Source organism: Dermochelys coriacea, chromosome 3 (genome assembly GCF_009764565.3).
Source record: "Dermochelys coriacea isolate rDerCor1 chromosome 3, rDerCor1.pri.v4, whole genome shotgun sequence".
Taxonomy (NCBI): Eukaryota; Metazoa; Chordata; order Testudines; family Dermochelyidae; genus Dermochelys; species Dermochelys coriacea.
Genome location: NC_050070.1, coordinates 106,674,015 through 106,700,872, shown reverse-complemented (window position 1 = coordinate 106,700,872; position 26,858 = coordinate 106,674,015). Strand labels below are relative to the sequence as shown.

At 42.9% G+C, this 26,858-nt stretch overlaps 1 protein-coding gene and 1 long non-coding RNA gene across 12 annotated transcripts in view; one reads left to right on the top strand and one right to left on the bottom strand.

The window, feature by feature from the left end:
* ARFGEF3 (ARFGEF family member 3) overlaps positions 1-19,837 on the bottom strand; it is a 128,347-nt gene extending 108,510 nt beyond the window's left edge. For 8 of the 11 annotated variants that reach the window (XM_038395665.2, XM_043511068.1, XM_038395668.2 and 5 more), the window contains exons 1-2: positions 19,343-19,836; positions 15,428-15,482 (exon numbers count right to left, since the gene is read on the bottom strand). In XM_038395665.2, the coding sequence (XP_038251593.1) occupies positions 15,428-15,482; positions 19,343-19,427 (140 nt within the window). In that variant the 5' untranslated portion in view covers positions 19,428-19,836. Of the gene's footprint in view, positions 1-15,427; positions 15,483-19,342 lie in introns of all 11 variants that reach the window. The other 3 variants (XM_043511065.1, XM_043511067.1, XM_043511069.1) reach the window with 1 other exon arrangement.
* A 97-nt stretch (positions 19,838-19,934) lies between these two features.
* LOC119853120 lies at positions 19,935-21,248 on the top strand. Its single transcript, XR_005291948.2, has 2 exons — positions 19,935-20,128; positions 20,784-21,248. It is a non-coding gene; the product is annotated as an uncharacterized LOC119853120 (long non-coding RNA).
* The last annotated feature ends 5,610 nt before the right edge of the window (positions 21,249-26,858 follow it).

Sequence of the window (26,858 nt, the reverse complement as noted above, 5' to 3'; positions counted from 1 at the left end):
TAATGAGGATAGGAAATGGCACAAACTTGATTCTTTCTTCTTACAGGGTCAGTGGAATGGAATCACATGGCCTCCTGCAGCACAGGAAAAAGTGCACTTCAAATGCAAACAATTTGTCACTGCAATAAACGTTACTCCCCTTCATATAAAAGCCAGTGACAGAAATCATTTTCATAAGATTGATTTAAAAATGCAGAAAGATATTTTATTTTGAATGTCTTTTTTTTAAATCTTCCACTGCAAATTATGTAGAAATAAAATTAGGAACCTCAGAGCATAACTACATGTAGTTTGCATTCTACAATGCAACACAGAGCTGAATCAAAGAATGGCATACAAAAATATTGATTGCCATTGTCCGATAATCTGTACCTGAAGGGATACTCAAAAGGTGAGTTTTGCATGAGAGGTCAGACTCAGACTATTGGTGGGAAGAAGCCTGTCAACCCTGAGTTTGTCCCTTTGTGAATCTGGGTATAGTCCAAATAGTTATTCTCACACATAAATAAAAAGCGATAGTTCAGTCCAAAAAGAAGGCAAATTTTACCCCAAAAACGGGTTAAAACGTAATCCTGCAGACATGAAGATTTTTTAAAATTTAAATATCTACAGCTCTTTAGCTGCAGTAGTTTAGTTTAAGTTAGCGAAGCCTCTGTCAACTCTATGGCTGAAATTAAGTAGCTGGTAATCATAAAAAAAAAAGTCTTTCAAGTGAAAGTTCTTTAAATAGGCTGGGGATCTGGGAACCATGAAAGCGTTGTGCGCGCATTTGGGTAATTTTAAATTATTTGAATCTTACTTATTAAGGTCATTATGCTATAGCTCACACAGACATTATGGGCCTGATGCAGAAATTACTGGGTGAGGTTCCATCAACCGTGTTATGCAGGAGGTCAAACAAATATCAGAATGGCTTCTGGCTTTAAAATGTACATGTCTTTAAAACTGATTTCAGATCGTCCTTAAAGTTTTCTTGAGCAAGAGGGAAAAAAAAGGCAAAAGCTTAAAAAAAACCCTACTATATCCTACATTTTCTGCCACTTGTGTATGTTCACACAATGCATTCTTTTATGATATTGCATCATTATAAGATTATCCTGCATTACAATGAGACGACACTGAAAAAAAAAGACAGAGCATGCAAAAAGTCAGCATCAATGTTGCAAAAAAATACATAAAAAGCGGTGATGGGAAAAGAGTTCAAAACTTCTAAGCTTTGGGGTTTAGGATCCTCAAGTTGGATGGCGACATTGTCATTCCACTGAAGTCAGTTGGAGTTTTGCCATTAGTATCCACAGGGCCAGGATTTCGCTGCGGATGCTTACCCAGATATACAGTGGCTTCCACCAAAATCCATATTCCTTCCCCAGAGGCTTACCTCTCTCCTAACTAAATGGGTGAGCCACAGCAACTCCTTGGGATGCGACTCTACCTGCAACATCTTTATGAGATTTCTTACCCTATTTTGCTTTCCCCCCTCACCCCACCTGAGGTTCCTTTTATCCCGTTCTTCCTGGTGCCACCCTCGCTTGTAACACACAGTATCTGGTTAGTCAAATCCACAATACACCCATGTTTACACAGGAAATCCACTCCCAAAAAGCTATTTTGATCATTTAAGCAAGGCGAATATGTGCACCTTCCATGTGCTTTCCACCTGTATTGGTATTTGCTACGTGCTGCATGCTATAAATCCTGCCTCGTGTGCTCCACACTGCTTTCTCCTGTTCACCCTGGGGATTCCTCTCATCCATGAGAAAGGGGATGCCCTTTGCCATCCCCCTCCTCACTGCCCCAATGCTGTTCCTCTGTGGAGCTCCCTCTCTCTCCCCTTGATTCCTTCTTTCCAGTAGAGAATTCTCCCTGCTGTCTTTCCCAGTATTTCCTCTCCCCTTCACTCCTTGCTCCATGTATCTGCTCCTTTCCTTTTGCTTTACAAACTATATACATAGAAGAATCACATTACCCACCTCTGAAACATAAATGCTTCTGGGGTGGAACACAACAGCTGTTTACCACAGTGCAGTTTAGGAGAGGAAGCATGTCTAACTGAAAATTAATGGAGTGTATGTTAGCTGGGCCTCACACGCGTATCCAATCTGGAATTTTGGAAGGGTGCCACAGCTAACATCCCCATTAAACATAAAGCAGACAAGCAAAAGAATACAGAAGACAATACAAGAACATTTTCATTTACATAACATCCACCAGAATCTGAGTTGCCATCACAGAAGTGTAACGGCCTTTGTGGGAAAGACAGACTTGAATAAACTAGTTAATCTACCGTACAACCTAAAGCAACAGAGACTACAGAATTCATATTGGCTATCATAATTAAATAACTCTGAAACCGTCACCCATCCTGAGATAATTTCTAAGATTATTAGCTGCTTTGCTATGCCCCTTAACATCTCTATTTAAATACAGACAGATTCCACTCAGCTAGCAGCTTGACACTACTGTAAAGATGAAAACATTAGGCACATAATGTACTATTGCTCAGAGGGTAGCAGTACTGTACAAAGGAAAAGGTGAGGAAAGAGCAACAAAGAAACATACATCACAATATTAAAATGTGTCAGTCTGAGGACAAGGCCAAAAGAAATAACCAGGATGTCCTTAATCTCCAGAGGAGCTTCTTTTTTGATACATTTCTAACTGTTTTCCTACCACATCCATCCCAGATGGGTAACTGACTCCAGCTAACTCTGTTCTTAAGGAATCTGATGGCACACACAAATCCCAAAGGGCCATTTATTATAAGACAACCAGTATCCTTTATGTAATTTTTGCCTATTTTATTTGCAGCTATTAAGTTTCTTCAGTGTTTCTCCAAGAGCATACAAGCAAGATTTAAGAGGGTAGTAGCGGAAATAGAGTGTCAGTGTGTGATAAGGGTCAGTGAATCCATCCTTATTGATGAACCTTTTGACCTTAGCTAAAAGATTTCCTGTACATGCCCAGTATGCCATTTTAAAAGGCTAAGAACTTGGTCAAATCCAAACCAGTTCTCTCTAACAATGGAAAGCACTGCTCCCCAATTAAAGCGATTCTCATGACAAATCTCTTTCTCCGTCCATTGACTGTCCAGATTGCAAGCTCTTTTGGGAAGGAACTGTCTCTTAATATTTGTCTAGCACAATGGGGCCAGATGTTGGTTGGGACCATAACTATAATAAATATTTTCTGCCATGCATTCACCTAGTACAATTCAATCAAACATTAACATATCCATTATGTAAAAAGATTCCGCAATCTGCAGTAATTTCTTCCAACAGATCATGACAATCTTAAGAGTTCATTCACTATTAACTACATTGTACAACACAAACATTTTCCATTGCCCCCTCCAGGGTTAGAGCCAGGAGCATATTTAGTGGGAATCTGGACTCTCCACAATAAAGAAATGAAAAACTCTTTCTGGTTAAGTCTCTTGTTTTGACACTTCAAACATTCTTCGCTCCCAGACCCTGCATGATGAGCTGGATGAATCTATGCTAATTTGTCCACTGTGTAAGCAAACCTGGGGCCATACAATCCAAAAAAGCTCCGAGAGGAGACAAGAGGGGATGAGTTGCATTTCCAATTACTACAGGCTGAGTTTTAAAGGTTCGTCCTGTGTTATGGGACTGCATTCAGCTTTAGCAGCAATGCAAACAGTCTTAAATCTTAGCAGATCTAAAGGACGGCTATTAAAATAAACAGTTGTTTAAAAACCACATTTGCCATGCATTGAACATTTACACTCACTGGGCCTTAGTGTATTCAACAATAAAAAAAGCACTACTTTCCTAAGCAAACAAAGATTAAAAGAAACCAAACATGCAATGTATTTTCTGTGCATTAGGAAATGGCCTGTTTTAAGCTTTTTTAATCTGTAAAGTGGGGAAGTTTAATATCCCCGTTAAGGTTCAGTGAAATTCAACATCACACAGAATCTGTGGCAGAGCCCAGAATTAACACAGATCTCCCATGTCCCTTCCCTGTGCCTTAACCACAGAAACATCCCCTCTCCCCTAAAAGTGCGCAGACCCATCCCCACCATCTCTCTAACACCCTGAGAAGTGGCTGGCTAGCCCACATGCTATTAAAGGCTGAGATTCTGCCCGGCAGCCTGGGGAAGGCACTTGCAGCTGAATCATGATCAGAGGAGGAGTGTGCTAAACCAAAAGGTACATAAACAAAGAGGCAGAGAAGATAAGATGGAGGTGGACAGCTGCAGACCTGGTTGAAAGGAGCCTGAAAAAGTTACAACCTAGGGGAAGTAAAGGACTAAGAACTGAGGGGAGGGGTCCACAACCAAACATCTGGTGAATCACAGCTGTTTGGAAGGGAACTAAATAAGGAACATACAGTTTTAAACTTCTCTGCTGATGAATATCAACAAGGGCTATGAAAACAAATGGTTCACGGCCACAAGTGGTCTGCAGACTGTATGAGCACAGAGCCTGTAGGATGCAGCACACTGTCCTTGCATCCCCCTGCCTGGGGAAAGCTTGATAAAAATCCACACCAATTTGCATAGGTGACCACAGACCCAAACCCTTGGATCTTAAGAACAATGAAAAAAAAGCATTCAATTTCTTACAAGAAGAATTTTAATATAAGAAAAAGGTAAAAAGAATCACCTCTGTAAAATCAGGATGGTAAATACATTAAAGGGTAATTAGATTCAAAACAGAGAATCCTTCTAGGCAAAACCTTAAATTACAAAAAAGACACGAAGACAAGAATATTCATTCTATTCAGCACAGTCTAATTTCTCAGCCATTTAAAGAAATCATAATCTAACGCCTATCTAGCTAGATTACTTACTAAGTTCTAAGACTCCATTCCTGTTCTGTCCCCGGCAAAAGCATTACACACACACACCCTTTGTTTCTCCCTCCCTCCAGCTTCTGACTGGACCTGCAAAACATTTGCCTTTCATCATTGAGAACGATGAACAGCTGCTAAGCTATTTGCCAGGGAGTAGTATTCCTAATGGTCTTATGGAAAATTCTCACAGGTTGAAACTGATGGCAATGATATAAAAATAATCATATTCCTTGTGTTACATGGATTTCTGTGCCCATCAATGAATCTCCCTCCATCTTAGTTACTTCTAAATTCTGGAATGGATCATTCCTTCAACAATGATCACTTGCGAAGCTAAACTTTTCCACCAGGATTAAACACTATCCCCCTCTGCTCCCAGGAATGATGGTCTGTAGGACAGGTGAGACCCACTCTTAATGAAACTTTTCTGGAGCTTCATCTACACTGCTGGTGCTAACAATTCAGCTGCACTGGGGCTAGTAATGTTGGGAGCCCTAATGTAGATGGCATTTGTGGCTCCAGGAGCTTTTTCACCATTGTGATGATTAGTAGGGCCCTACCAAATTCACGGTCCATTTTGGTCAATTTCATGGTCATTGGATTTAAAAAAAAAAAAAAAAAAATCTGTATAGCATAGGTTAAAAATACACAAAAGAAAGACCAGATTTCATGATCTGTGACACATTTTTCATGGCCATGCATTTGGTAGGGCCCTAATGATTAGATATGCTCTGATATCAGTGGGAGGTTTATAAAAAGATCAAGGCCCCTTATTTGTAACTAAATCGTAAGTCATCATTTATTATTCATTCAGTACCTACCGTCACAGTCAACATTATTCAGTGGGAAAATATGTTCACATTTAGGATCGCTGCTACTTTTGCCCTTCCCCCCCCTTTGCATTCCCTTCCCTCAGGCAATTTCTAATTCCCACTTGCTCTTCCGATCCTCTTACTCATCCCATCTGCTAAGTCAGTCCTGATGTTTAAATTTCAGAGTAGCAGCCGTGTTAGTCTGTATTCGCAAAAAGAAAAAGGAGTACTTGTGGCACCTTAGAGTGCCAAATTTGTTAGTCTCCAAGGTGCCACAAGTACTCCTTTTCTTGATGTTTAAATTGTCACCCTTAGGCTTTAGAGTCAATACCCCAGTGACGTTTAATAGGCAGTACAGGAGTTCATACAACTCAGATGCATTGTTTCAGGCTATCTGCATACTCAGGCAGACAACAGGGCATAAGTTTACAAATGGTTCTCACTGGAAGATTATATTTGCAACCATAAGGGCTAGAAACTTTTTTTTTTTAATTAAAAAGTTGAGATTCTTCGGAATCTGAATATGCCAAGCAGGCCACAGAAATATGCGAAGCAAGATGGATCCAGTGTGCAAAGTGGGTGTTTGAAACCACCAGGCACATTAATCAGCAAGTCTATGGTGCTGCTGAGAGTTGCTGCCAAATTATTTTTTAAATTTGCTTGGTCACTTTTCCCTTTAACATGCTTTTATCAATTTATAGCTAGCACTGGCAATACCCAGTTTAGTTTTATTTGGGGTGTTGCTGTTGGGGGTGCATGACCTAACAAAGCTCACTAGAAGGAAGAAGGTGGCCACAGCAGCATGGTTAGAGGAAGGGCATGGGAGTCAGGACTCACGAGTTTTGACTTTATCACATAATTGATTAGGCCAAATTTTTCAAAAGTGTTCATTAAATGTAGATGCCCAACATAAAATACCTAAGGGTCTGATTTCTGTTGGTGCTGAGCACTGGTAAATACAGTTGAAATGAACTCACCCTCTCTGAAAAATCAGGGCCCAGGTGTCTCTTTACAAAACACCAAAATTAGTGGACAGGTCTGAAAATTTGGGGATATCCTCTCTATGTTCCAGTTTACACATCTCTAAACTGGGCACCATAATACATGGCACAGCAAAGTATTGTGAAGTTTAATAAAGGAGTGCTTATAAAGTATTTGGAGAACCTTTGCCGAGCAATGAATGCATACTATATTATTCATAAGGCCCTACCAAATTCATGGTCCATTTTGATCAATTTCATGGTCATAAGATTTTTAAAATCCTAAATTTCATGATTTCAGCTATTTAAATATGAAATTTCACAGTGTTGTAATTGTAGGGGTCTTGACCCAAAAAGGAGCTGTGGGGGGGGGAGGGAGAAGGGAGGCGTTGCAGGGTTATGGAGGGGGTGTGTTGCAGTACTATTGCCCTCACTTCTGCGCTGCTGCGGGCAGCGGCGCTGCCTTCAGCAGTTGGGCAGCTGGTGAGCAGCAGCTGCTGGCCAGGATCCCAGCTCTGAAGGCAGAGCCACTGCCCGCAGCAGCACAGAAGTAAGGATGGCATAGTATGGTTTTGCCACCCTTACTTCTGTGCTGCTGCTTGCAGAGCTGGGCATCCGGCCAACAGCTGCCATTCTCTGGCCACCCAGCTCTGAAGTTAACACAGAAGTAAGGGCGGGCATACCGTGACATCCCTAAAATAACCTCATGATCCCTCTGCAACTCCCTTTTGGGTCAGGACCCCCGATTTGAGAATCACAGAATATCAGGATTGGAAGGGACTGCTCGAAGCAGGACCAATCCTCAGTTTTTGCCCCAGATCCCTAAATGGCTTCCTCAAGGACTGAACTCACAACCCTGGGTTTAGCAGGCCAATGCTCAAATAACTGAGCTATCCCCCCCCCAAACGCTGGTCTCCCCTTTGAAACCTGTATAGTATAGGGTAAAAGCACACAAAAGACCAGATCTCACGGGGAGACACCAGATTTCACAGTCCATGATATGTTTTTCATGGCTGTAAAATTAGGTAGGGCCCCAATTATTCATTATGCTAACAACACACACACTGATCCATCTCCTACCTGTCACTGTAAAAATTGAAGGTTAGAGTCTCAACTGGTGTGAATCAGTGTAGTTCCCCTGACAGCAATGGAGCTATGACAATTTACACCAGCTGAGAACCTGAGCATACATGTCTTCCCCCAGTGCCTCACCACATGCTAGGGGTGGGGCACTACTGAGACACAAGTTCATTGTAATGGTTCAGAGTAAGGTCGACAGTGACACTTCTGTGGGTTGGCAGGAGGCAATAAGCATTAAATACTATACCCATTCTTGGAGAGAAGAAAAGTTAGATGAAAGGAACTTGACATTCAGGTAGTGAAAAACTTGGGAGTTGTGGAAATATACCTTAGAGCTCTGAGGAAATCACTTTAGGAGGGGGGAAAAAAAAAAGTAATATTTTCTAATGCTAAATTGCCCGACCAAGGTAGAAGCCTTGTACACATAAAACATACAAGGCAAAAAAGACAAGTCTCCAAAGTGTACCAAGGGGTAAATTTTCAGTAAGGTGGCTTTGCCTTTTTATGTGCATAAAAATTTGCCCCAGGATTAACCCCCTTTAGCTATCACTGATGAAGGTTGAAGATAGCAATTAAAAGAACTACAGCAGTTACATTTCTGCATTAGTAAACTCATTCTAGTTCCTTCCTTTACAGGGGTGCTAGAACAATTTTTATAGTGAGGGTGCTGAGAGCCACTGAACCAAACTTCAAACCCTGTAGATAATGGAACCCGCTTCAATCTAGGGGGTACTGTGGCACCCCTACTTCCAGAACCTATGTACCTTTTACTCCACGGTATGGCTCACATTCCTCACTAAGGGCCCATTTTCTATTTCTGTTCAGTTATTGTTAGTAGACCATTAAACAGGACTAGAAATTAGACACATAATAGAGAAGATGGGATAGCTCAGGTGTTTGGCAATAGGATATAGAGCTTTTCACCTTGAAGATGCCAATAGGAATCTAGCTCAGCTGAGTAGCAACTAAGTCATTAGAATCAGAGGGCTGGCTGCTGGGCTATATGAAGTTATTAGGGTTGCCAATTTTGGTTGGATGGATTCCTGGAAGTTTCATCACATGACATAATCTTTAATTCCTGGAGACTCCATGCCAATCTTGGAGGGTTCGCAACCCTTTATCTTAGACCACTTTCTCTTGGACAGATGTGGCCATTAAAAATAGTCCCTCCATTTTATCTATTTAGGTATTCATAAAGCCCCCATGTGATGCATTTATTTTCACAACCCCCGTAAGTTGTGAAGCATTATTTTACAGATGGAGAACCAAGTCACAGAAAGGTTAGGTGATATGTCCAAGGTTGCACAGGAAGACACAGCACAACTGGGAACCAAACTCAGATCACTTTGACCCCAAGCCCTCCTGCCTTTCTATTTGATGCCCTCATTGGACAGAATGGGCACGTAGCCCTTCCCACCCCTAGGTGCTGTCCCCTTGGGATAGAGCTGAGCCACATTGACAGAGTAGAGTAGTGTGAGAAAACCCATGTACATGTTCAGCGGGGAAATGAAAGGGCTCAGTGTCCGGAGCTGGGTACTTTTGTTAGGAAGTAAGACATTACAATTGTAGTCCCTCAACTGGGTTAATTTTCACAGTAGTTTTCAAGGATTTATCCCCATAAATCCTATTAATGTCAAGGGGCGTCGAATGGCTACATCTTCCTACTTTGTGCTGGGAAGATGAACCCCAACGGGTCTCAATTAAACTAAGTAAAGCCATGACATTCAAGGCTGCCTCTCCTTCCTTTACTGACCAAACTCTGCTGAACATAGCTGGCCTGTGGGGCAAAATACACCTCAGGTTTTGTCCTGTGTAATAGGTATTTTGACTGGGAAGTGCAAAGGTTGCCTTGGAAGCAACCATGATCCAAAAGCTGCAGCAGACCTCACTCATTTGTTGCAAAGGCCTCAGGAAACCATTTCATCTAACATGCCATATGTTCAATAATACACAGGCGCAACCCAACAGGGTGAGCTAAAAGTAGAGCAGCAGGTGTACATCAAAATTGCCTTCACTTTGTTGGAATCAGGCACATCCTTAATGTTCTTCTAATGTAGTTTTTGTACACTCAATTTCCTTTGTTGTTGTTGGGTTTTTTTGTTTGTTTGTTTGGTTTTTAAGAGTAATCTTAAAGCAATTGGAGAGCATCCTCTCCACAACGTCAAATCAGATCTCTAGACTCTTTGGGGCCAACATAAACCAGCTTAGCTCCATCTGGCTCACTGGATTTGATATAGTTAGGGCCCTACCAAAGTCACAGTCCATTTTAGTTAATTTCACAATCAGAGTATTGAAAAAACCCCGTAAGTTTAATGATTTCAGCTAGTTAAATGTGACATTTCACAGTGTTGTATTTCCAAGGGTCCTGACCCCAGAAGGAGTTGTGGGGGGTCACAAGGTTATTGTCATGGGGGTTGCGGTACTGCTACCTTCACTTCTGTGCTGCTGCTGCTGGTGGAGGCGATGCTGTCTTCAGAGCTGGAGAGCAGTGGCTGCTGGCTGGGAGCCCAGCTCTGAAGGCAGAGCCACTGTCAGCAGCAGCACAGAAGTAAGGATGGCATCGTATGGTACTGCCACCCTTACTTCTGTACTGCTGCTGGCGAGGCGCTGCCATCAGAGATGAGCACCTTGCTAACAGCTGCTGCTCTCTAGCTGCCCAGCTCTGAAGGCAGCACAGAAGTAAGGGTGGCAATACTGCAACCCCATAAAATGACATTACAACACCCCTGCAACTCCCTTTTGGGTCAGAACCCCCAATTTGAGAAATGCTGGTCTCCCCTGTGAAATCTGAATAATACAGGGTAAAAGCACACAAAAGACCAGATTTCTTGAGCGGAGTGGGAGGAAGGGCAGATTTCACAGTCTGTGATGTGTTTTGAATGGCTGTAAATTTGGTACAGCCCTAGATAGAGTGTTAGTGAATGCAGTTCTTCCGCTGACATTGTAAGAAGACTGTATTATTGTCAGAATTTTGTATAGCATTCTTATTAGGCATAATAGTTCACCAAAAAGTGGCATGTAACAGCTCTACTGAGAGCTAATTGTCCACAGGTCAACATAATCATAATATTTAAGGAGTTATGCTATACAGAAAATTATGTTCTTATGGTCTTGGAGTAAAGGCAGGTCACCAGGAGGTGGCATGCCTCAGAAATGTTCCTTTCAGGCAGGAGATAACATACACCTATCTCCCTGTCTGGTCATTTGTGTATTGTATACCTCACAATTTATATCTATTTGTACTGAGCCACAGGCTAAATAAGTGATTGCAAAAATCTATGAGAGGAAGTCTACAAAATGAAACAAACAGCTGGGCATGTCCTGTTTATGAATAAAGACAAAGGATAGGACTGGTATATCTTGGGGGGCGGGAGGGGCAAAAAAAAAAAAACAAAAACCCACCATCCTGGATCCTTCACCTAGGAAGCTGACATGTCTGTCTCACAAAAGGAGGGTCACTGCAGTTTAGCTATAAAACTCCACAAGGATTTTGGATTGAGCCAAATTCTACTAGATATGAGAGTATCTAGTCAGTCAAGTCTAGGCTCTAAATGCATGTTACGTTTTTATTTTATACATAACCATTTGTTTCCAAAATGTCTACTTGCCATTTCTTTGAATCTCTATCCTTTGTTAAATAAAACATATACCTCATTTCTCCAAAAACAAATCTAAGCACTGTGTATTAAGCAGAGTGGGGATCTGGGGTGGAACTGATAAGCTGGGGTGTACAGTTGCTTTGGGAACAGTGAATCTGTGAATGCTGCACATGACCAGTAGTCCAGGGGCAGGATACTTCAGGGAAAGGTTCAGAGATCTTGAGGGGTGGACTGTGCCTATTTGTAACCTGTGGAGTCACAGCAGAGCCTGCAAAGGCCTAGAGGGCAGTGCTTGTGTTGCCTGTGGGGTAGTGGAGAAGATCCCCAGCAGCCAGAGACAAGGCTCTCTCAAGCTAAGGGCAAGTACAAGGTACCTCACAGCCCTGGGTACTCCCAGGAAGCATCAGAGCATTCAGCGTGGCAGCTGGTGTTTTGACATGTGAGGCCCAACACCAAACGTTTTATACACACATTCCATTTTTTGTAGAAACAAACAAATATATCATGCCTGATAGATCTGTAGGTTAGATTTCAATTCACCACAGCTGAAGTGGTCAAGACTTCTGGTTCCAAAATATTAGCATTTACAATGGAAAAGCCAATTCACATTAATAATGCTGGGGCAAAAGGGTTCTTAAGAGATGATGATCAAATGAAAAAGCTGATCTGTGGAAAGGCTGGCAATGAGGACAACACTACGCAACACTATCACAAGGATTAGCGTGGAAAAAAAACCAACAACTACAGTGAGCACACTATGCCACAGATGGAAGATAAAGGGCCAGACTTGCTCCTTCTACTTCAGCCATGGCGCAAAGCAGGGTAAACTGACTTAACAGGTGACCTGAAAATTACTCAGGTGTGGTGGAGTTCTCAGCTGGCATGAAGCCAGAATAGCTGGCTCCATTCTGCCCTCCATTCTGATACAGGCTGCATGTCTGGATGGGAGAGAGTGTGCGTGGGATGAAGCAGAGCAAGATGCACTCTGCCAGTTCTGTACTGACATATGGTTCCTCAGGGATCGTATCCACTGGCATAAATCAGAGCAACCTCCAGGCTGCTTTAGTTTGTCCCAGGGCACACAATGAATTATAGAGGCATAACTGGATTTCCGATCCCGCAACTCTACACATACATTTGCCGAGTGCATCTTGGAAGAGTAACAAATCTGTTCCCAGATTCCCAATGTTCCCAATACTTTGCATTTGAAGTTATTAGAGTTGGTTGGAAATTCTGAGAATGCTGATACATTGAAATTGAAACATTTTGTGGAGATGGTTTTTAACAAATCTGCAATGGAATCTACCCGTTTTCTTGCCAGCGTGCCCACACAGCTCTTGGCAGGATGGCAGCTTTCTTTGACAGGGGGAAGCGGTAGATGTGGTATATCTTGATTTTAGTAAGGCTTTTGATATGGTCTCCTAGGACCTTCTCATAAACTAGGGAGATACAACCTAGATGGAACTACAACAAGGTGGCTCAATAACTGGTTGGAAAACCGTTCCCAGAGAGTAGTCATCAGTGGTTCACAGTCAAGCTGAAAGGACATATGGAGTGGAGTCCTGCAGGGATCAGTCCTGGGTCCAGTTCTTTTCACTATCTTCATAAATGATTTAGATAATGGCATAGAGAGTATATATACAAGTTTGAGGACCATACGAAGCTGGGAGGGGTTGCAAGTGCTTTGGAGGATGAGATTAAAATTCAAAATGATCTGAACAAACTGGAAAATGGTCTGAAGTAAATACGATGAAATTCAATAAGGACAAATGCAAAGTATACCACTTAGGAAGGAACGCACACATACAAAATGGGAAATGACTGCTTAAGGAGGAGTACTGCAGAAAAGGATCTGGACGTCAGAGTGGATCAAAAGCTAAATATGAGTCAACAATGGAACACTGTTGAAAGAAAAAAAAAGCAGCAAACATCATTCTGGGATGTATTAGCTGGAGTGTTGTAAACAAGACACGAGAAGTAAAATTCTTCTGCTCTACTTCATGCTGATAAGGCCTCAGTTGGAATATAGTGTCCAGTTCTGGGCGCCACATTTCAGGAAAGATGTGGACAAACTGGAGAAAGTTCAGAGAACAACAACAAAAATGATTAGAGGTATAGAAAACATGACCTACCAGGGAAGAATGAAAAAATTGTGCATATTGTGATAAACAATAACAGTTTTCAAATACATAAAAAGGAGGAGGGAGAAGAATTGTTCATCTTAACCTCTCAGGCTAGGACAAGAAGCAATGGACTTAAATTACAGCAAGGGAGCTTTAGGTTGGATATTAGGAAACACACTGTCAGGGTGGTTAAGCACTGGAAATTGCCTACGGAGGTTGTGGAATCTCCATCATTAGAGGTTTTTAAGAACAGGTTAGACAAACCCCTGTCAGGAATGGTCTAGTTATTATGTAGTCCTGCCATGATTTCAGGGGACAGGGCTAGATGACCTGTTGAGGTCCCTTCCAATCCTACAGTTCTATGATAGGGAGCCAACAGCCTGGAAGCCCTGAGAGCCCCAGTTCCTAAGCTCCCATCCCAGGCTCTTCTGAAACTCAGCTAGTGGGCTGCCACTGAGTGGGGCTTCCAGAATCTTGGCTCCCTTTCAGCCCATCAGGCGATCTGATGAGGAGCCAGGAACCTGGAAGCCATGTTCCAAATCTCTGAAGCTCTCAGGTTAGCCAGGACCCAGAGTGCTTCCAGACACTTGGTTCCTCCGCAGCTTACCAGGCAATCTGACAAGGAGCCAGCACCTGGAAGCCCTGGGAGCTCCAGCTCCCAGCTCAGCCAGGGCAGGCCTGCAGATTCCCAATTGCCCTTCAGCTCAGTCTGACTGAAGAGTTATCTCCTGAACTCCTAGGCTTGTAGCTTCTCGGCAGCCTGGGCTCCCAGGGTCCACAGCTCCAGGGCAGTCCACCAGACTGACTGCCCCAGAGCTGGAACACCTTTCATGGGAGATTGGAATAAAATTCAAACATTTCACAAATTGGAATGAAATCAGCTTTCAAATACCAAAATCCTCCGCAAAACGGAATTATCTTTCCCCAGCCCGCTGTACCCTATGCCAGACAATCCACATACACCTCCAGACAATTGTAAGAGGAAAAAAAACATGTCCTCAAATCAATTGCGAGCACCATGCCACTGACAGTGAATTCTGAAGGCAAGATCAGAGGTTTAGGGTGCAAGATGGCTCACAAAGGGGGTCTATACTAGGCTTCTTTTTGAAAAAACTCTCCCTCTGCAACAGCTCCAGTCACTTGGCAATGCTAGTGCAGGAAAGGCTCCTAAGGGTGCTGCTACTGGTTTTAAAACCATTCTATTTATCCCTGTTCTGACCAAGTTTCAATGATGTGGTAGTAAAAGCACTGGCAGCTGCCAGAGCCTTGTCTAGCCTAGCACTCCTGAGGTCGCTACCACCCGTGCAACTGCACCTGGGATAACAATGCAGTGAGATCTGTCAGGAAAAAAGTCTTGTGTTGACAAGGTAAAAGCTTAGACTTGCTAAGGAACCCTAAAGGAACCTATGAACTAAAACTCAAACTGAAATGACAGACCAGGGATTTCAAACCTAAAAAGTGACTATTTGGAAACAATATCCCTTTTCTCAATTTAAATTTCCTGCTTGGCAAACAGAGAGAGTTCACTGCCACTTTATAATACGGAAGACTGAATAACTAAAATAATAATACTTAGCTCTTATATAGCATTTTTCATCAGGCGATATCAAGGTGCTTTACAAAGGAAATCAGTATCTTTATCCTTGTTTTTGATGAACTTACTGAGGCAGAAAATGATTCAGTGACTTCCCCCAGGTCACTCAGCAGGCCAGTGGCAAAACCAACACTAGGTTTCCTGAGTCCCCAACCCATTGTTCTATCCCAAAGACCACACTGCCTGTCCCAATCTAATTTCCAGAACTCACTGAATGATCCAGATTTAACAATACAGTATATCAGACTGAAAGGAGCAGTGAGAATAAGCAGGCTTCCATCATGAGTGTCATCCTGCCACAGTTCAGCTTTCCTTTCTCACTGAACATCAGTAATATACTTCTGCCTATTTCTGACCTTTTTTTGTAGGCTTTGCCCATACCCATGGCGTCACATGATCCAAGACATTTATGTTTCCTTACCTCAGCTTGTATGGAGGGATCTTGGTAGCAGCATCATCAGAAGATTCCAAAGTTTCTGTACGAGCGAAGGAAAGAATAAGAATGTTAAAGGAGACAATGTATTCAGGATCTAGATACTGTACATTTCCACAGTTTTGAATTATTGTTCCCAAACCTGACTCCTATCAATAGCACTGACAGTTAATGTACAACTTATAATTTCAAAAAATTCTCTGTGGGCCTGATCCTGTATGAGTTATTGAGTGCTTTTCTCATTGTAGGGAACCCTTCTAGTTGTCAGCCTAGTGACATATACAGGACCCTGGAACAGGGTAGTCTATCTACAAACTTGCACCAAAACAGCAGCTGTGGATTACAAATGATTTAATTATTTCAGTCCAAGTCTGTGTGCGAACACTGTTCCAAAATCAGCACCCACCTGGATTTGCAACAAAATAACTAAACTGGTTTTAGGATATTGATTTAGTTACACTGGTGCAAGTTTATGTAGAGATTAGGACTGTCGATTAATTGCAGTTAACTCCAGCGATTAACTAAAGAAAATTAACTGCGATTAAAAAAAATTAATCGCAATTAATTGCACTATTAAACAATAGAATACCAATTGAAATTTAAATATTTTGGATGTTTTCTACATTTTCAAATATATTGATTTCTATTACAACACAGAATACAAAGTGTACAGCACTCATTTTATATTTATTACAAATATTTGCACTGTAAAAATGATCAAGAAATAGTATTTTTCAGTTCACCTCATACAAGTACTGCAGTGCAATCTCTATCATGAAAGTGTAATTTACAAATGTAGATTTTTGTTACATAACTGCACTTGAAAACAAAACAATGTAAAACGTTAGCACCTACAAGTCCACTCAGTCCTACTTCTTCTTCAGCCAGTTGCTAAGACAATCAAGTTTGTTTACATTTACTGGAGATACTGCTGCCTGCTTCTTATTTACACTGTCACCAGAAAGTGAGAACAGGTGATCACATGGCACTTTTGTAGCCAGCGTTGCAGGGTATTTATGTGCCAGATATGCTAAACATTCGTATGCCCCTTCATGCTTCAGCCACCATTCTGGAGGACATGATTCCATGCTGATGATGTTTGTTTGTTTATTTATTTATTTTTAGTGTATTAATTATATTTGTAACTGAACTCCTTGGGAGAGAATTGAATGTCCCCTGCTCTGTTTTACCTGCATTCTGCCATATATTTCATGTTATAGCAGTCTCAGATGATGACCCAGCACATGTTGTTTGATTTACAAACACTGTTACTGCAGATTTGACAAAACGCAAAGAAGGTACCAATGTGAGGTTTCTAAAAATTACAGCACTCGACCCAAGGTTTAAGAATCTGAAGTGCCATCCAAAATCTGAGAGGGACGAAGTGTGGAGCATGCTTTCAGAAGTCTTAAAAGAGCAACACTGATGCGGAAACTACAGAACCCTAAACCACCAAAAAAACCCCACCAACCTTCTGCTGGTGGCATCTGACTCAGATGGTGAAAATGAAGATGCATCAGTCCGCTCTGCTTTGGATTGTTATCGAGCAGAACCTGTCATCAGCATGGAACGGATGCATATCCTCTGGAATGGTGGTTGAAGCATGAAGGGACATATGAATCTTTAGTGCATCTGGCACGTAAATATCTTGCAACGCCGGTTACAAAAGTACCATGCGAACACCTGTTCTCTCTTTCTGGTGACATTGTAAACAAGCAGCAGACAGCATTATCTCCTGCAAATGTAACCAAACTTGTTTGTCTGAGCAATTGGCTGAAGTAGGACTGAATAGACTTGTAGGCTGTAAAGTTGTACATTGTTTTGTTTTTGAATGCAGGGGTTTTTTTGTACACAATTCAACATTTGTAAGCTCAACTTTCACGATAAAGAGATTTCAACTCACCTAATACAAGTACTGTGGTGCAATATACTATTTCTTTTGTTTTTTCAGTGCAAATATTGTATTCAAAAAAAAAGAAAGTGAGCACTATATACTTTGTATTCTGTGTTGTAATTGAAATCAATATATTTGATAATGTAGAAAACATCCCAAAATATTTAAATAAATGGTATTCTATTATTGTTTAATAATGCAATTAATTTTTTAATCACTTGACAGCCCTAGTATAGATCAACCCCACCACTGACTTATGTTGCTTGAACTCTCTCTCGAGTCACAGCCTCTCTCTGAAGATTTGTGTGCAGCTCATTACACTTGGTTCATTTTCACTAAGAGAGGCACTCGTTTTATTAGGTAGTTAACAACAAGGTATGTACAGTGAGGTGCTCTCAGAACTGATCTCATAACATAAATTAGTGGCTGAGAAGTCACCGTACAAAAAAAATTGCATTGTAACAGAAAGCACATTCATCAAAAGGACACCTTATGTATGTGCTCTCTGAGAACTAAGAAAAAATACTTCCAATGTACTGTACTTGGTATAAAGCCCAACCATCCTTATCCTTGTATGGAAAGATACACATTTTTAAAGAATTCAGTGTTATATTAGACTGAATGGTTGCATGTTAAAACAAGCAGTGGTTCTGCAATCATCTTGTTTGCTCAGCATCTCTATTGCTGGCACTTTAGAATAGTAAAATATTACTTCTCTTTCCAGTGAAATAACTTAAGGGTCCACCAGATCTTGCTCTCAAAGAAAGGTGTTAATAATTCCAGTGTAATCACCAAACACACAGTTCCCTTAATACACACCAAAAAAAAATCCATAAAATATGCTTATGGTGGTTTGAGTCTGGAAAAGGGGAAAAAAAACTACATATCAAATATATTTATATTGTGCCAATCACAGTACTGTCTAGGCACCAATATGAAAATATGGATTTCCTCTGAAATCACTGGGCTCTAGCAAAGCATGATTTGGCCACACAGGGCAACCTATACTTTTAAAAATGACATCAGACAATTGAATCACAGCATATGTATTTGGAGGGATAACAATAAGTAACCTGCCAATGAAACATAAGTTTATTCATTTTTATTCTCTCTAGTTTTAACATATCATGGGATTCACAGCAATTAGAAAGCATCTGAACTTGAGATGATAATGCACTGAAAATAGGAAAATCAAAAGCATTTTTTTTTTTTTTTTTTACAAAAGGGACATTAGCTTGACACCTGTGAGAGATGAATAATTCCTCTATCCAGAAGTACTGTAACCTCAATTAAGTCATTATACGTCCTTTTCAAATTTCATTAGCAGTAGTAACAGCCTTTCATATGTTAATAGTTAACCCCATACAGTCTATGCCGGACCATGTCAGCTCCCCAGTGTTGTGTCAACCAGGCACTCTTTGGGTCAGTCCCTTCTGAACAGTTTTACAACGAAAGCCTGACAAAAGAATTTACTTACCTGGCAACTAAGGCAAATGCAATAAACCTAATTTCACTAAAAACCAGTGATGCTAAAAGTGCAAGGAAACTGCCTGCAGTGGGCTCACATCAGCCTTCCAGCAGTGGTGAACCACTGAGTCATATACCGGCAAACTCATATAGGCAGCTCGAAAAATATATCAATCCTACTTAAACCTGTCTGCGCCCTGGCTGGGAAAGGGAACATTGCAAACAGCTCTGTTTTCCTGAACGATTGGAGCTCACGCTGAAGGCCAACAAATCGATAGCAATGTGTATTTTAGAGCCTCCAAAGGGGGGGGGCGAGATAAAGATACTTTAGCACCGCTATGGCTTGGGGTGCCTTTAAATCAATGGGGGAAAGGTAGAGATTTCGCAGGCACGGGGCGGGGGGGGGGGGGGACACTGCAAATACATTAACAGCGGATCCATAACGGGCGCCGGGCGAAGCAGGGGGCTGTCTGCTCTCTGCCGCGGGGGCGGGACGGGGCACGCACTGGGCAGGTGCCCCCTTGCCTTGCCCGCTTCCTTACCAATGGCCCAGCCGCAGCTCTCCTTGATCGCTTTGTGCTTGTTCCCCGACGCTTCCTTCTGCAGCTTCCTCAGGATTTCTTCCATCTTGGCTCCGCCGGGGACCCTGCGCCCCGCGCCAAGGAGACGGCGGGGCAAAGCGCGGGGTTCGCCCCTGGCCCGGCTCTAAGCGGGGACGCTGCGCAGCATCCCGCCCCGGGCGCGCCGCTGCCGTTGATGAATCACGCTGCGCTCCAGGACCCGGACACGTCATGGGCCGCCTCCGCCTCCGCCCCCCCCGTTGCCGGCTTCCCCGGCGGGCAGGTCCCTGCGGTGCTGCGGAAGGCGTCGCTGCGGCCGCGAGGAGGCCGCATCCTCAGCCCCGCCCTGGGGCCGGGCTCCCCAGCCGCGCCGGGGAAAGGGGGCCGAGGATTGGCTGGCCCGCGGCGGGGGGGCTGCTCTCAGCAGCCGAGCACAGGTGGCGTGGCCGGACTTTCCCGCCGGGGCGCGCCTGAAGCCCTGGCCTTAAATCCTGCGGGGGGCCTTTAAACCTTGATTTAAAGGGCCAGGGCTCCAGCTGCGGTAGCAGAAACTGGGAGCCCTGGGCCCTCTGAAATCGCCCCAGGGCTCCCAGCCGCCTCTGCGGCTGCGAGCTCGGGGGTGATTTAAAGGGCCCCGGGCTCCCAGCCGCCACTACCGCAGGTGGAGCCCTGGCCCTTTAAATCAAGATTTAAAGGCCTCCAGCCCCCCGAGGTTTTAAGGCCCTTCCGGGTGAGGCTACGCCTCCTGCTCAGGTCTCCGGCGGACCGGTAAGTCCTCTAGCTTACTTTCATCGGTGGTGTTGTGTGGAAAAGTGTAGAATCACAGGTTCCAGAGTGGCAGCCGTGTTAGTCTGTATTCGCAAAAAGAAAAGGAGTCCTTGTGGCACCTTAGAGACTAACACATTTATTAGAGCATAAGCTTGCATCCGATGAAGTGAGCTGTAGCTCACGAAAGCTTATGCTCTAATAAATGTGTTAGTCTCTAAGGTGCCACAAGGACTCCTTTTCTTATTGTAGAATCATAGAATCTCAGGGTTGGAAGGGACCTCGGGAGGTCATCTAGTCCAACCCCCTGCTCAAAGGACCAATCCCCAATTTTTTCCCCCAGATCCCTAAGTGGCCCCCTCAAGGATTGAACTGACAACCCTGGATTTAGCAGGCCAAAGCTCAAACCATGTGCTTCCTTATGCTTGTTTTAAACCTTCTGCCTATTAATTGAATTGGGTGACTCCTGGTTCTATATTGTGAAAGTGTAAAGAACACTTCTCGAGTCACTTTTTCCACACTGTTCATTATTTTATAGATTTCTATCATGTCTGTCTCTTTTCTAAGCTGAAGAATGCTACCTTTTCACTCTCTCCTCATAAAGAAGCCATTCCATACCCTTGATTTTTTTTTCTGCTCTTCTTTGAACCTTTCCCAGGATTCCTAGCTGGGAAGAGACGGAAGGGGATGGACTGCGACTGGAGAGCAAGCACAGTTGGCTGATCTCATGAGCAGAGCATTGTGATATTTTCTGTTTTATTTTTCTATCCCTTTCCTAATAGTTGCTAATATTCTGTTAGACTTCTTGATTAATGCTGTGCCCTGAGCTGAAGTTTTCAAAGAACTATCTGCAGCATGTGTATTATGTTCCTTATCAAATTGTTTCACCATCAAAAATCAATGTGTATTTTACCAATCTAATGGTTCTGGTCACTCCTGATGCTCTTTGTTTACTTTCTGCTTTTTTTCTTGTTTGACTATGAAATGAATAAGGACAATTTCAATTTGTTTATAATCAGTTTCACTGACATATGTAGTGCTCCAAAGTTTGGGCTTGAAGCATTGCAAAGTAATGTTTAAGAATCCATTGTTTCCATTGGGCATCTATTAAAAGTTGTGTATACATTTGTCTTGGTTTTAGATTTTTTTAAAAGTTTGTTTTATAGCATTTACTTTGGAGCCATATTTAGGTTACCATGTCTCTTTAAAATAATAAGTAATTAATACCCATCTCTTGTATAACACTTGTTTCTGTGACTATGTTCTATACTTGCAGGAGTCTGAATTGTTAGATAACAATTATTGTTTTTTCACTCTAACCACTATGTCTATAAACATGCTCTCTCAATGATATAAACCACTCTCCCAGCTTCTTGCATTATAGCAACACACCAGTACTGCTATAATTCAGATAGCATCAAGTCATCAGTTTTAGAGGACTTAGATTTGACCTTAAATTGCTGTGCTTAGTAGGATTTCTTTGAAATTTGGTGTGCCTCAGGATGGGCACAGGGTAAGGTTAAAGATGCAGATTTGGAGTCATTTGAGCCAGGAGTTTAGGAGATTTAAACCCCCCTCTGCCCCCAGAAAGCCATTTTTCAAAATATTTCTAAATAGTTTGTTTTTTTGCCTAGAGCTAAAGATCAAACTAGTTCAGTCCCAGGCAGACCGTGAAGAGCTACAAAAGAATCTCACAACACTGGGTGACTGGGCAGATGAAATTCAATGCTGATAAATGCAAAGTAATGCACATTGGAAAACATAATCCCAACTATAAAATGATGGGGTCTAAATTAGCTGTTACCACTCAAGAAAGAGATCTTGGAGTCATTGTGGATAGTTCTCTGAAAACCTCCACTCAATATGCAGCGGCAGTCAAAATAGCTAACAGAAGGTTGGAAAAAAGAAAAGAGACTAACAAATTTATTAGAGCATAAGCTTTTGTGAGCTACAGCTCACTTCATCGGATGCATTTGGTGGAAAAAACAGAGGGGAGATTGATATACACACACAGAGAACATGAAACAATGGGTTTATCATACATGCTATAAGGAGAGTGATCACTTAAGATAAGCCATCACCAGCGGGGGAGGAGGAAAACCTTTCATGGTGACAAGCAAAGTAGGCTATTTCCAGCAGTTAACAAGAATATCTGAGGAACAGTGGGGGGGTGGGATGGGGGGAGAAATACCAGGGGGAAATAGTTTTACTTGTGTAATGACTCATCCATTCCCAGTCTCTATTCAAGCCTAAGGTAATTGTATCCAGTTTGCAAATTAATTCCAATTCAGCAGTCTCTCGTTGGAGTCTGTTTCTGAAGCTTTTTTGATGAAGGATAGCCACTCTTAGGTCTGTGATCGAGTGACCAGAGAGATTGAAGTGTTCTCCAACTGGTTTTTGAATGTTATAATTCTTGACGTCTGATTTGTGTCCATTCATTCTTTTACGTAGAGACTGTCCAGTTTGGCCAATGTACATGGCAGAGGGGCATTGCTGGCACATGATGGCATATATCACATTGGTAGATGCGCAGGTGAACGAGCCTCTGATAGTGTGGCTGATGTGATTAGGCCCTATGATGGTGTCCCCTGAATAGATATGTGGACAGAGTTGGCAACGGGCTTTGTTGCAAGGATAGGTTCCTGGGTTAGTGGTTCTGTTGTGTGGTGTGTGGTTGCTGGTGAGTATTTGCTTCAGGTTGGGGGGCTGTCTGTAAGTAAGGACTGGCCTGTCTCCCAAGATCTGTGAGAGTGATGGGTCATCCTTCAGGATAGGTTGTAGATCCTTGATGATGCGTTGGAGAGGTTTTAGTTGGGGGCTGAAGGTGATGGCTAGTGGCGTTCTGTTGTTTTCTTTGTTGGGCCTGTCCGTAGTAGGTGACTTCTGGGTACTCTTCTGGCTCTGTCAGTCTGTTTCTTCACTTCAGCAGGTGGGTATTGTAGTTGTAGGAATGCATGATAGAGATCTTGTAGGTGTTTGTCTCTGTCTGAGAGGTTGGAGCAAATGTGGTTATATCGTAGAGCTTGGCTGTAGACAGTGGATTGTGTGGTTATGATCTGGATGAAAGCTAGAGGCATGTAGGTAGGAATAGCAGTCAGTAGGTTTCTGATATAGGGTGGTGTTTATGTGACCATCCCTTATTAGCACCGTAGTGTCCAGGAAGGGATCTCTTGTGTGGACTGGTCCAGGCTGAGGTTGATGATGGGATGGAAATTGTTGAAATCATTTTGGAATTCCTCAAAGGCTTCTTTTCCATGGGGTCCAGATGAAGAAGATGTCATCAATGTAGCGCAAGTAGAGTAGGGCATTAGGGAACGAGAGCTGTGGAAGCGTTGTTCTAAGTCAGCCATAAAAATGTTGGGCATACTGTGGGGCCATGCGGGTACCCATCGCAGTGCCGCTGATTTTGAAGGTATACATTGTCCCCAATGTGAAATAGGACAAAGTCACAAAGTTCAGCCACCAGGTAGCCGTGACATTATCGGAGATACTGTTCCTGATGGCTTGTAGTCCATCTTTGTGTGAATGTTGGGAGAAGGTTGGGAATCATAAGAAAGAGATCGATAATAAGACAGAAAATATCATACTGCCTCTATATAAATCCATGGTACGCTCGCATCTTGAATACCGTGTGCAGATGTGATTGCCCCATCTCAAAAGATGTATTGAAAATTGGAAAGGTTGAGAAAAGGGCACAAAATGATCGGGGTAGGGAATGGCTTCAATATGAGGAGAGATTAATAAGACTGGGACTTTTCAGCTTGGAAAAGAGATGACTAAGAGGGGATATGATAGAGACTTATAAAATTATGACTGGTGTGGAGAAAGTAAAGAAGGAAGTGTGTTTATTCCTTCTCATAACACAAGAACTAGGGTCACCAAATGAAATTAATAGGCAGCAGATTTAAAACAAACAAATGGAAGTATTTTTTAACACAATGCACAGTCAGTCTGTGGAACTCCTTGCCAGAGGATGTTGTGAAGGCCAAGACTATAACAGGGTTCAAAAAAACAAGATAAGTTCATAGAATCATAGAATATCAGGGTTGGAAGGGACCCCAGAAGGTCATCTAGTCCAACCCCCTGCTCAAAGCAGGACCAAGTCCAGTTAAATCATCCAGCCAGGGCTTTGTCAAGCCTGACCTTAAAAACCTCTAAGAAGGAGATTCTACCACCTCCTAGGTAACGCATTCCAGTGTTTCACCACCCTCTTAGTGAAAAAGTTTTTCCTAATATCAATCTAAACCTCCCCCATTGCAACTTGAGACCATACTCCTCGTTCTGTCATCTGCTACCATTGAGAACAGTCTAGAGCCATCCTCTTTGAAACCCCTTTCAGGTAGTTGAAAGCAGCTATCAAACCCCCCTCATTCTTCTCTTCTGCAGACCTAAACAATCCCAGCTCCCTCAGCCTCTCCTCATAAGTCATGTGCTCTAGACCCCTAATCATTTTCGTTGCCCTTCGTTGTACTCTTTTCCAATTTATCCACATCCTTCCTGTAGTGTGGGGCCCAAACTGGACACAGTACTCCAGATGAGGCCTCACCAGTGTCGAATAGAGGGGAACGATCACGTCCCTCGATCTGCTCGCTATGCCCCTACTTATACATCCCAAATGCCATTGGCCTTCTTGGCAACAAGGGCACACTGCTGACTCATATCCAGCTTCTCGTCCACTGTCACCCCTAGGTCCTTTTCCGCAGAACTGCTGCCGAGCCATTCGGTCCCTAGTCTGTAGCGGTGCATTGGATTCTTCCATCCTAAGTGCAGGACCCTGCACTTATCCTTATTGAACCTCATTAGATTCCTTTTGGCCCAATCCTCCCAATTTGTCTAGGTCCTTCTGTATCCTATCCCTCCCCTCCAGCGTATCTACCACTCCTCCCAGTTAGTATCATCCTCAAATTGCTGAGAGTGCAATCCACACCATCCTCCAGATCATTTATGAAGATATTGAACAAAACGGGCCCCAGGACGACCCCTGGGGCACTCCACTTGACACCGGCTGCCAACTAGACATGGAGCCATTGATCACTACCCGTTGAGCCCGACAATCTAGCCAGCTTTCTACCCACCTTATAGTGCATTCATCCAGCCCATACTTCCTTAACTTGCTGACAAGAATGCTGTGGGAGACCGTGTCAAAAGCTTTGCTAAAGTCAAGAAACAATACATCCACTGCTTCCCTTCATCCACAGAACCAGTAATCTCATCATAAAAGGCGATTAGATTAGTCAGGCATGACCTTCCCTTGGTGAATCCATGCTGACTGTTCCTGATCACTTTCCTCTCCTCTAAGTGCTTCAGGATTGATTCTTTGAGGACCTGCTCCATGATTTTTCCATGTTTTCCAAGTTCATGGAGGATAGATCCATCAGTGGCTATTAGCCAGGCAGGGGTGGTATCCCTAGCCTCCATTTGCCAGAAGCTGGGACTGGGCGACAGAGGTTGGATCACTTGATGATTACCTGATCTGTTCATTCCCTCTGGCGCAGCTGGCATTGGCCGCTGTCGGCAGATAGGATTCTGGGCTAGATGGACCTTTGGTCTGACTCAGTATGGCCGTTCTTATGATGAGATGCAGCTCAAAATGGTCTCAATCTGTCAAGTTTTACACAAGGTAATACATGGCACCCATTAAATCTTTGGGGGACCCAAACTGAAAACAATATACACATTTTTACACTGCTCATGAAAAAACAGCTAAAAGGTTTCCATTCCCACCATTTTATATACATAAAGCTTGGCTCCTGTAAGTGCTCTTAAAATCTGAATGGTTAATTAGCTTGCTTTGAAATTTGGTGTCCATTATAGAGGCACGGGGTAGCATTAGTGATCCAAATTTGGGATCATTTGACTGAGGGGTTCCTGAGTTATAGGCCTCCTGAAAAACTGGTTATCTTCTCCTCTACCTGGAGAACTCCCTCCTGTTCATTAGCTCCTCTGATAACTCAAGGAACTGGCTTTTTAAGCCCCTGTTCTCCCTGAGTAGCCCTGCCCCCTGGCTCAGGGTTAATGGGTGCTAAAGGGTTTAGGAATTAAGCCTCACTAAGAAGCGCTCAGCACATGGCTGTCCAAACAAACAGACCACACTATATACTTAGGTAGAGCAGCAAGCACACAACAAACAAACAAATGTAAGGACAACAAGCTCATCCCCCAAGAATCACATAGTCACTCTTTTACACAGAAAACTCCCCTATTAGCTGCTCCTGTTTGCTAGCCATTGAATAGAGAACCTATTTCAGACACTGGGTTCCATGGAACTACTACTCCCTTCTGTGAGTTGGCTAGAAGAGCTGAGACAGCATAATGTGGGGCAGTAAATTGTGCCCTATAAAGAAATGCAGTAATTTACTTCACATCTGGAGTAAGGTTACCAGGGCCAAGGCGTATCCCACTCCCTTCCTTTCTATGTTCATCTGTTCAATGGAAGGAGTAGCATGCATGCAGCATCTACTTAACCCCTATGCATTGGAACCCAAGATCTGGGGAGGCCTTGCAACTGTGGCTGCAGTCTGGCTTTAATGAAAGTGTTTTAAGTACAAAGTGAAGGGATTTATGGGTATTTAAGATATGGATATTTATTTCTAACATTCATAAATTCATAAGTCCAGCCTCTTAGCGTCAGTCCTCCTCCACACTTCCAAAACTCCCTGACCACCACCCAAAACCATCCCCATGTTGCCTTCCTCTCCCCTGACAAGTACCCTGATTCTTCACTTCCAAAATG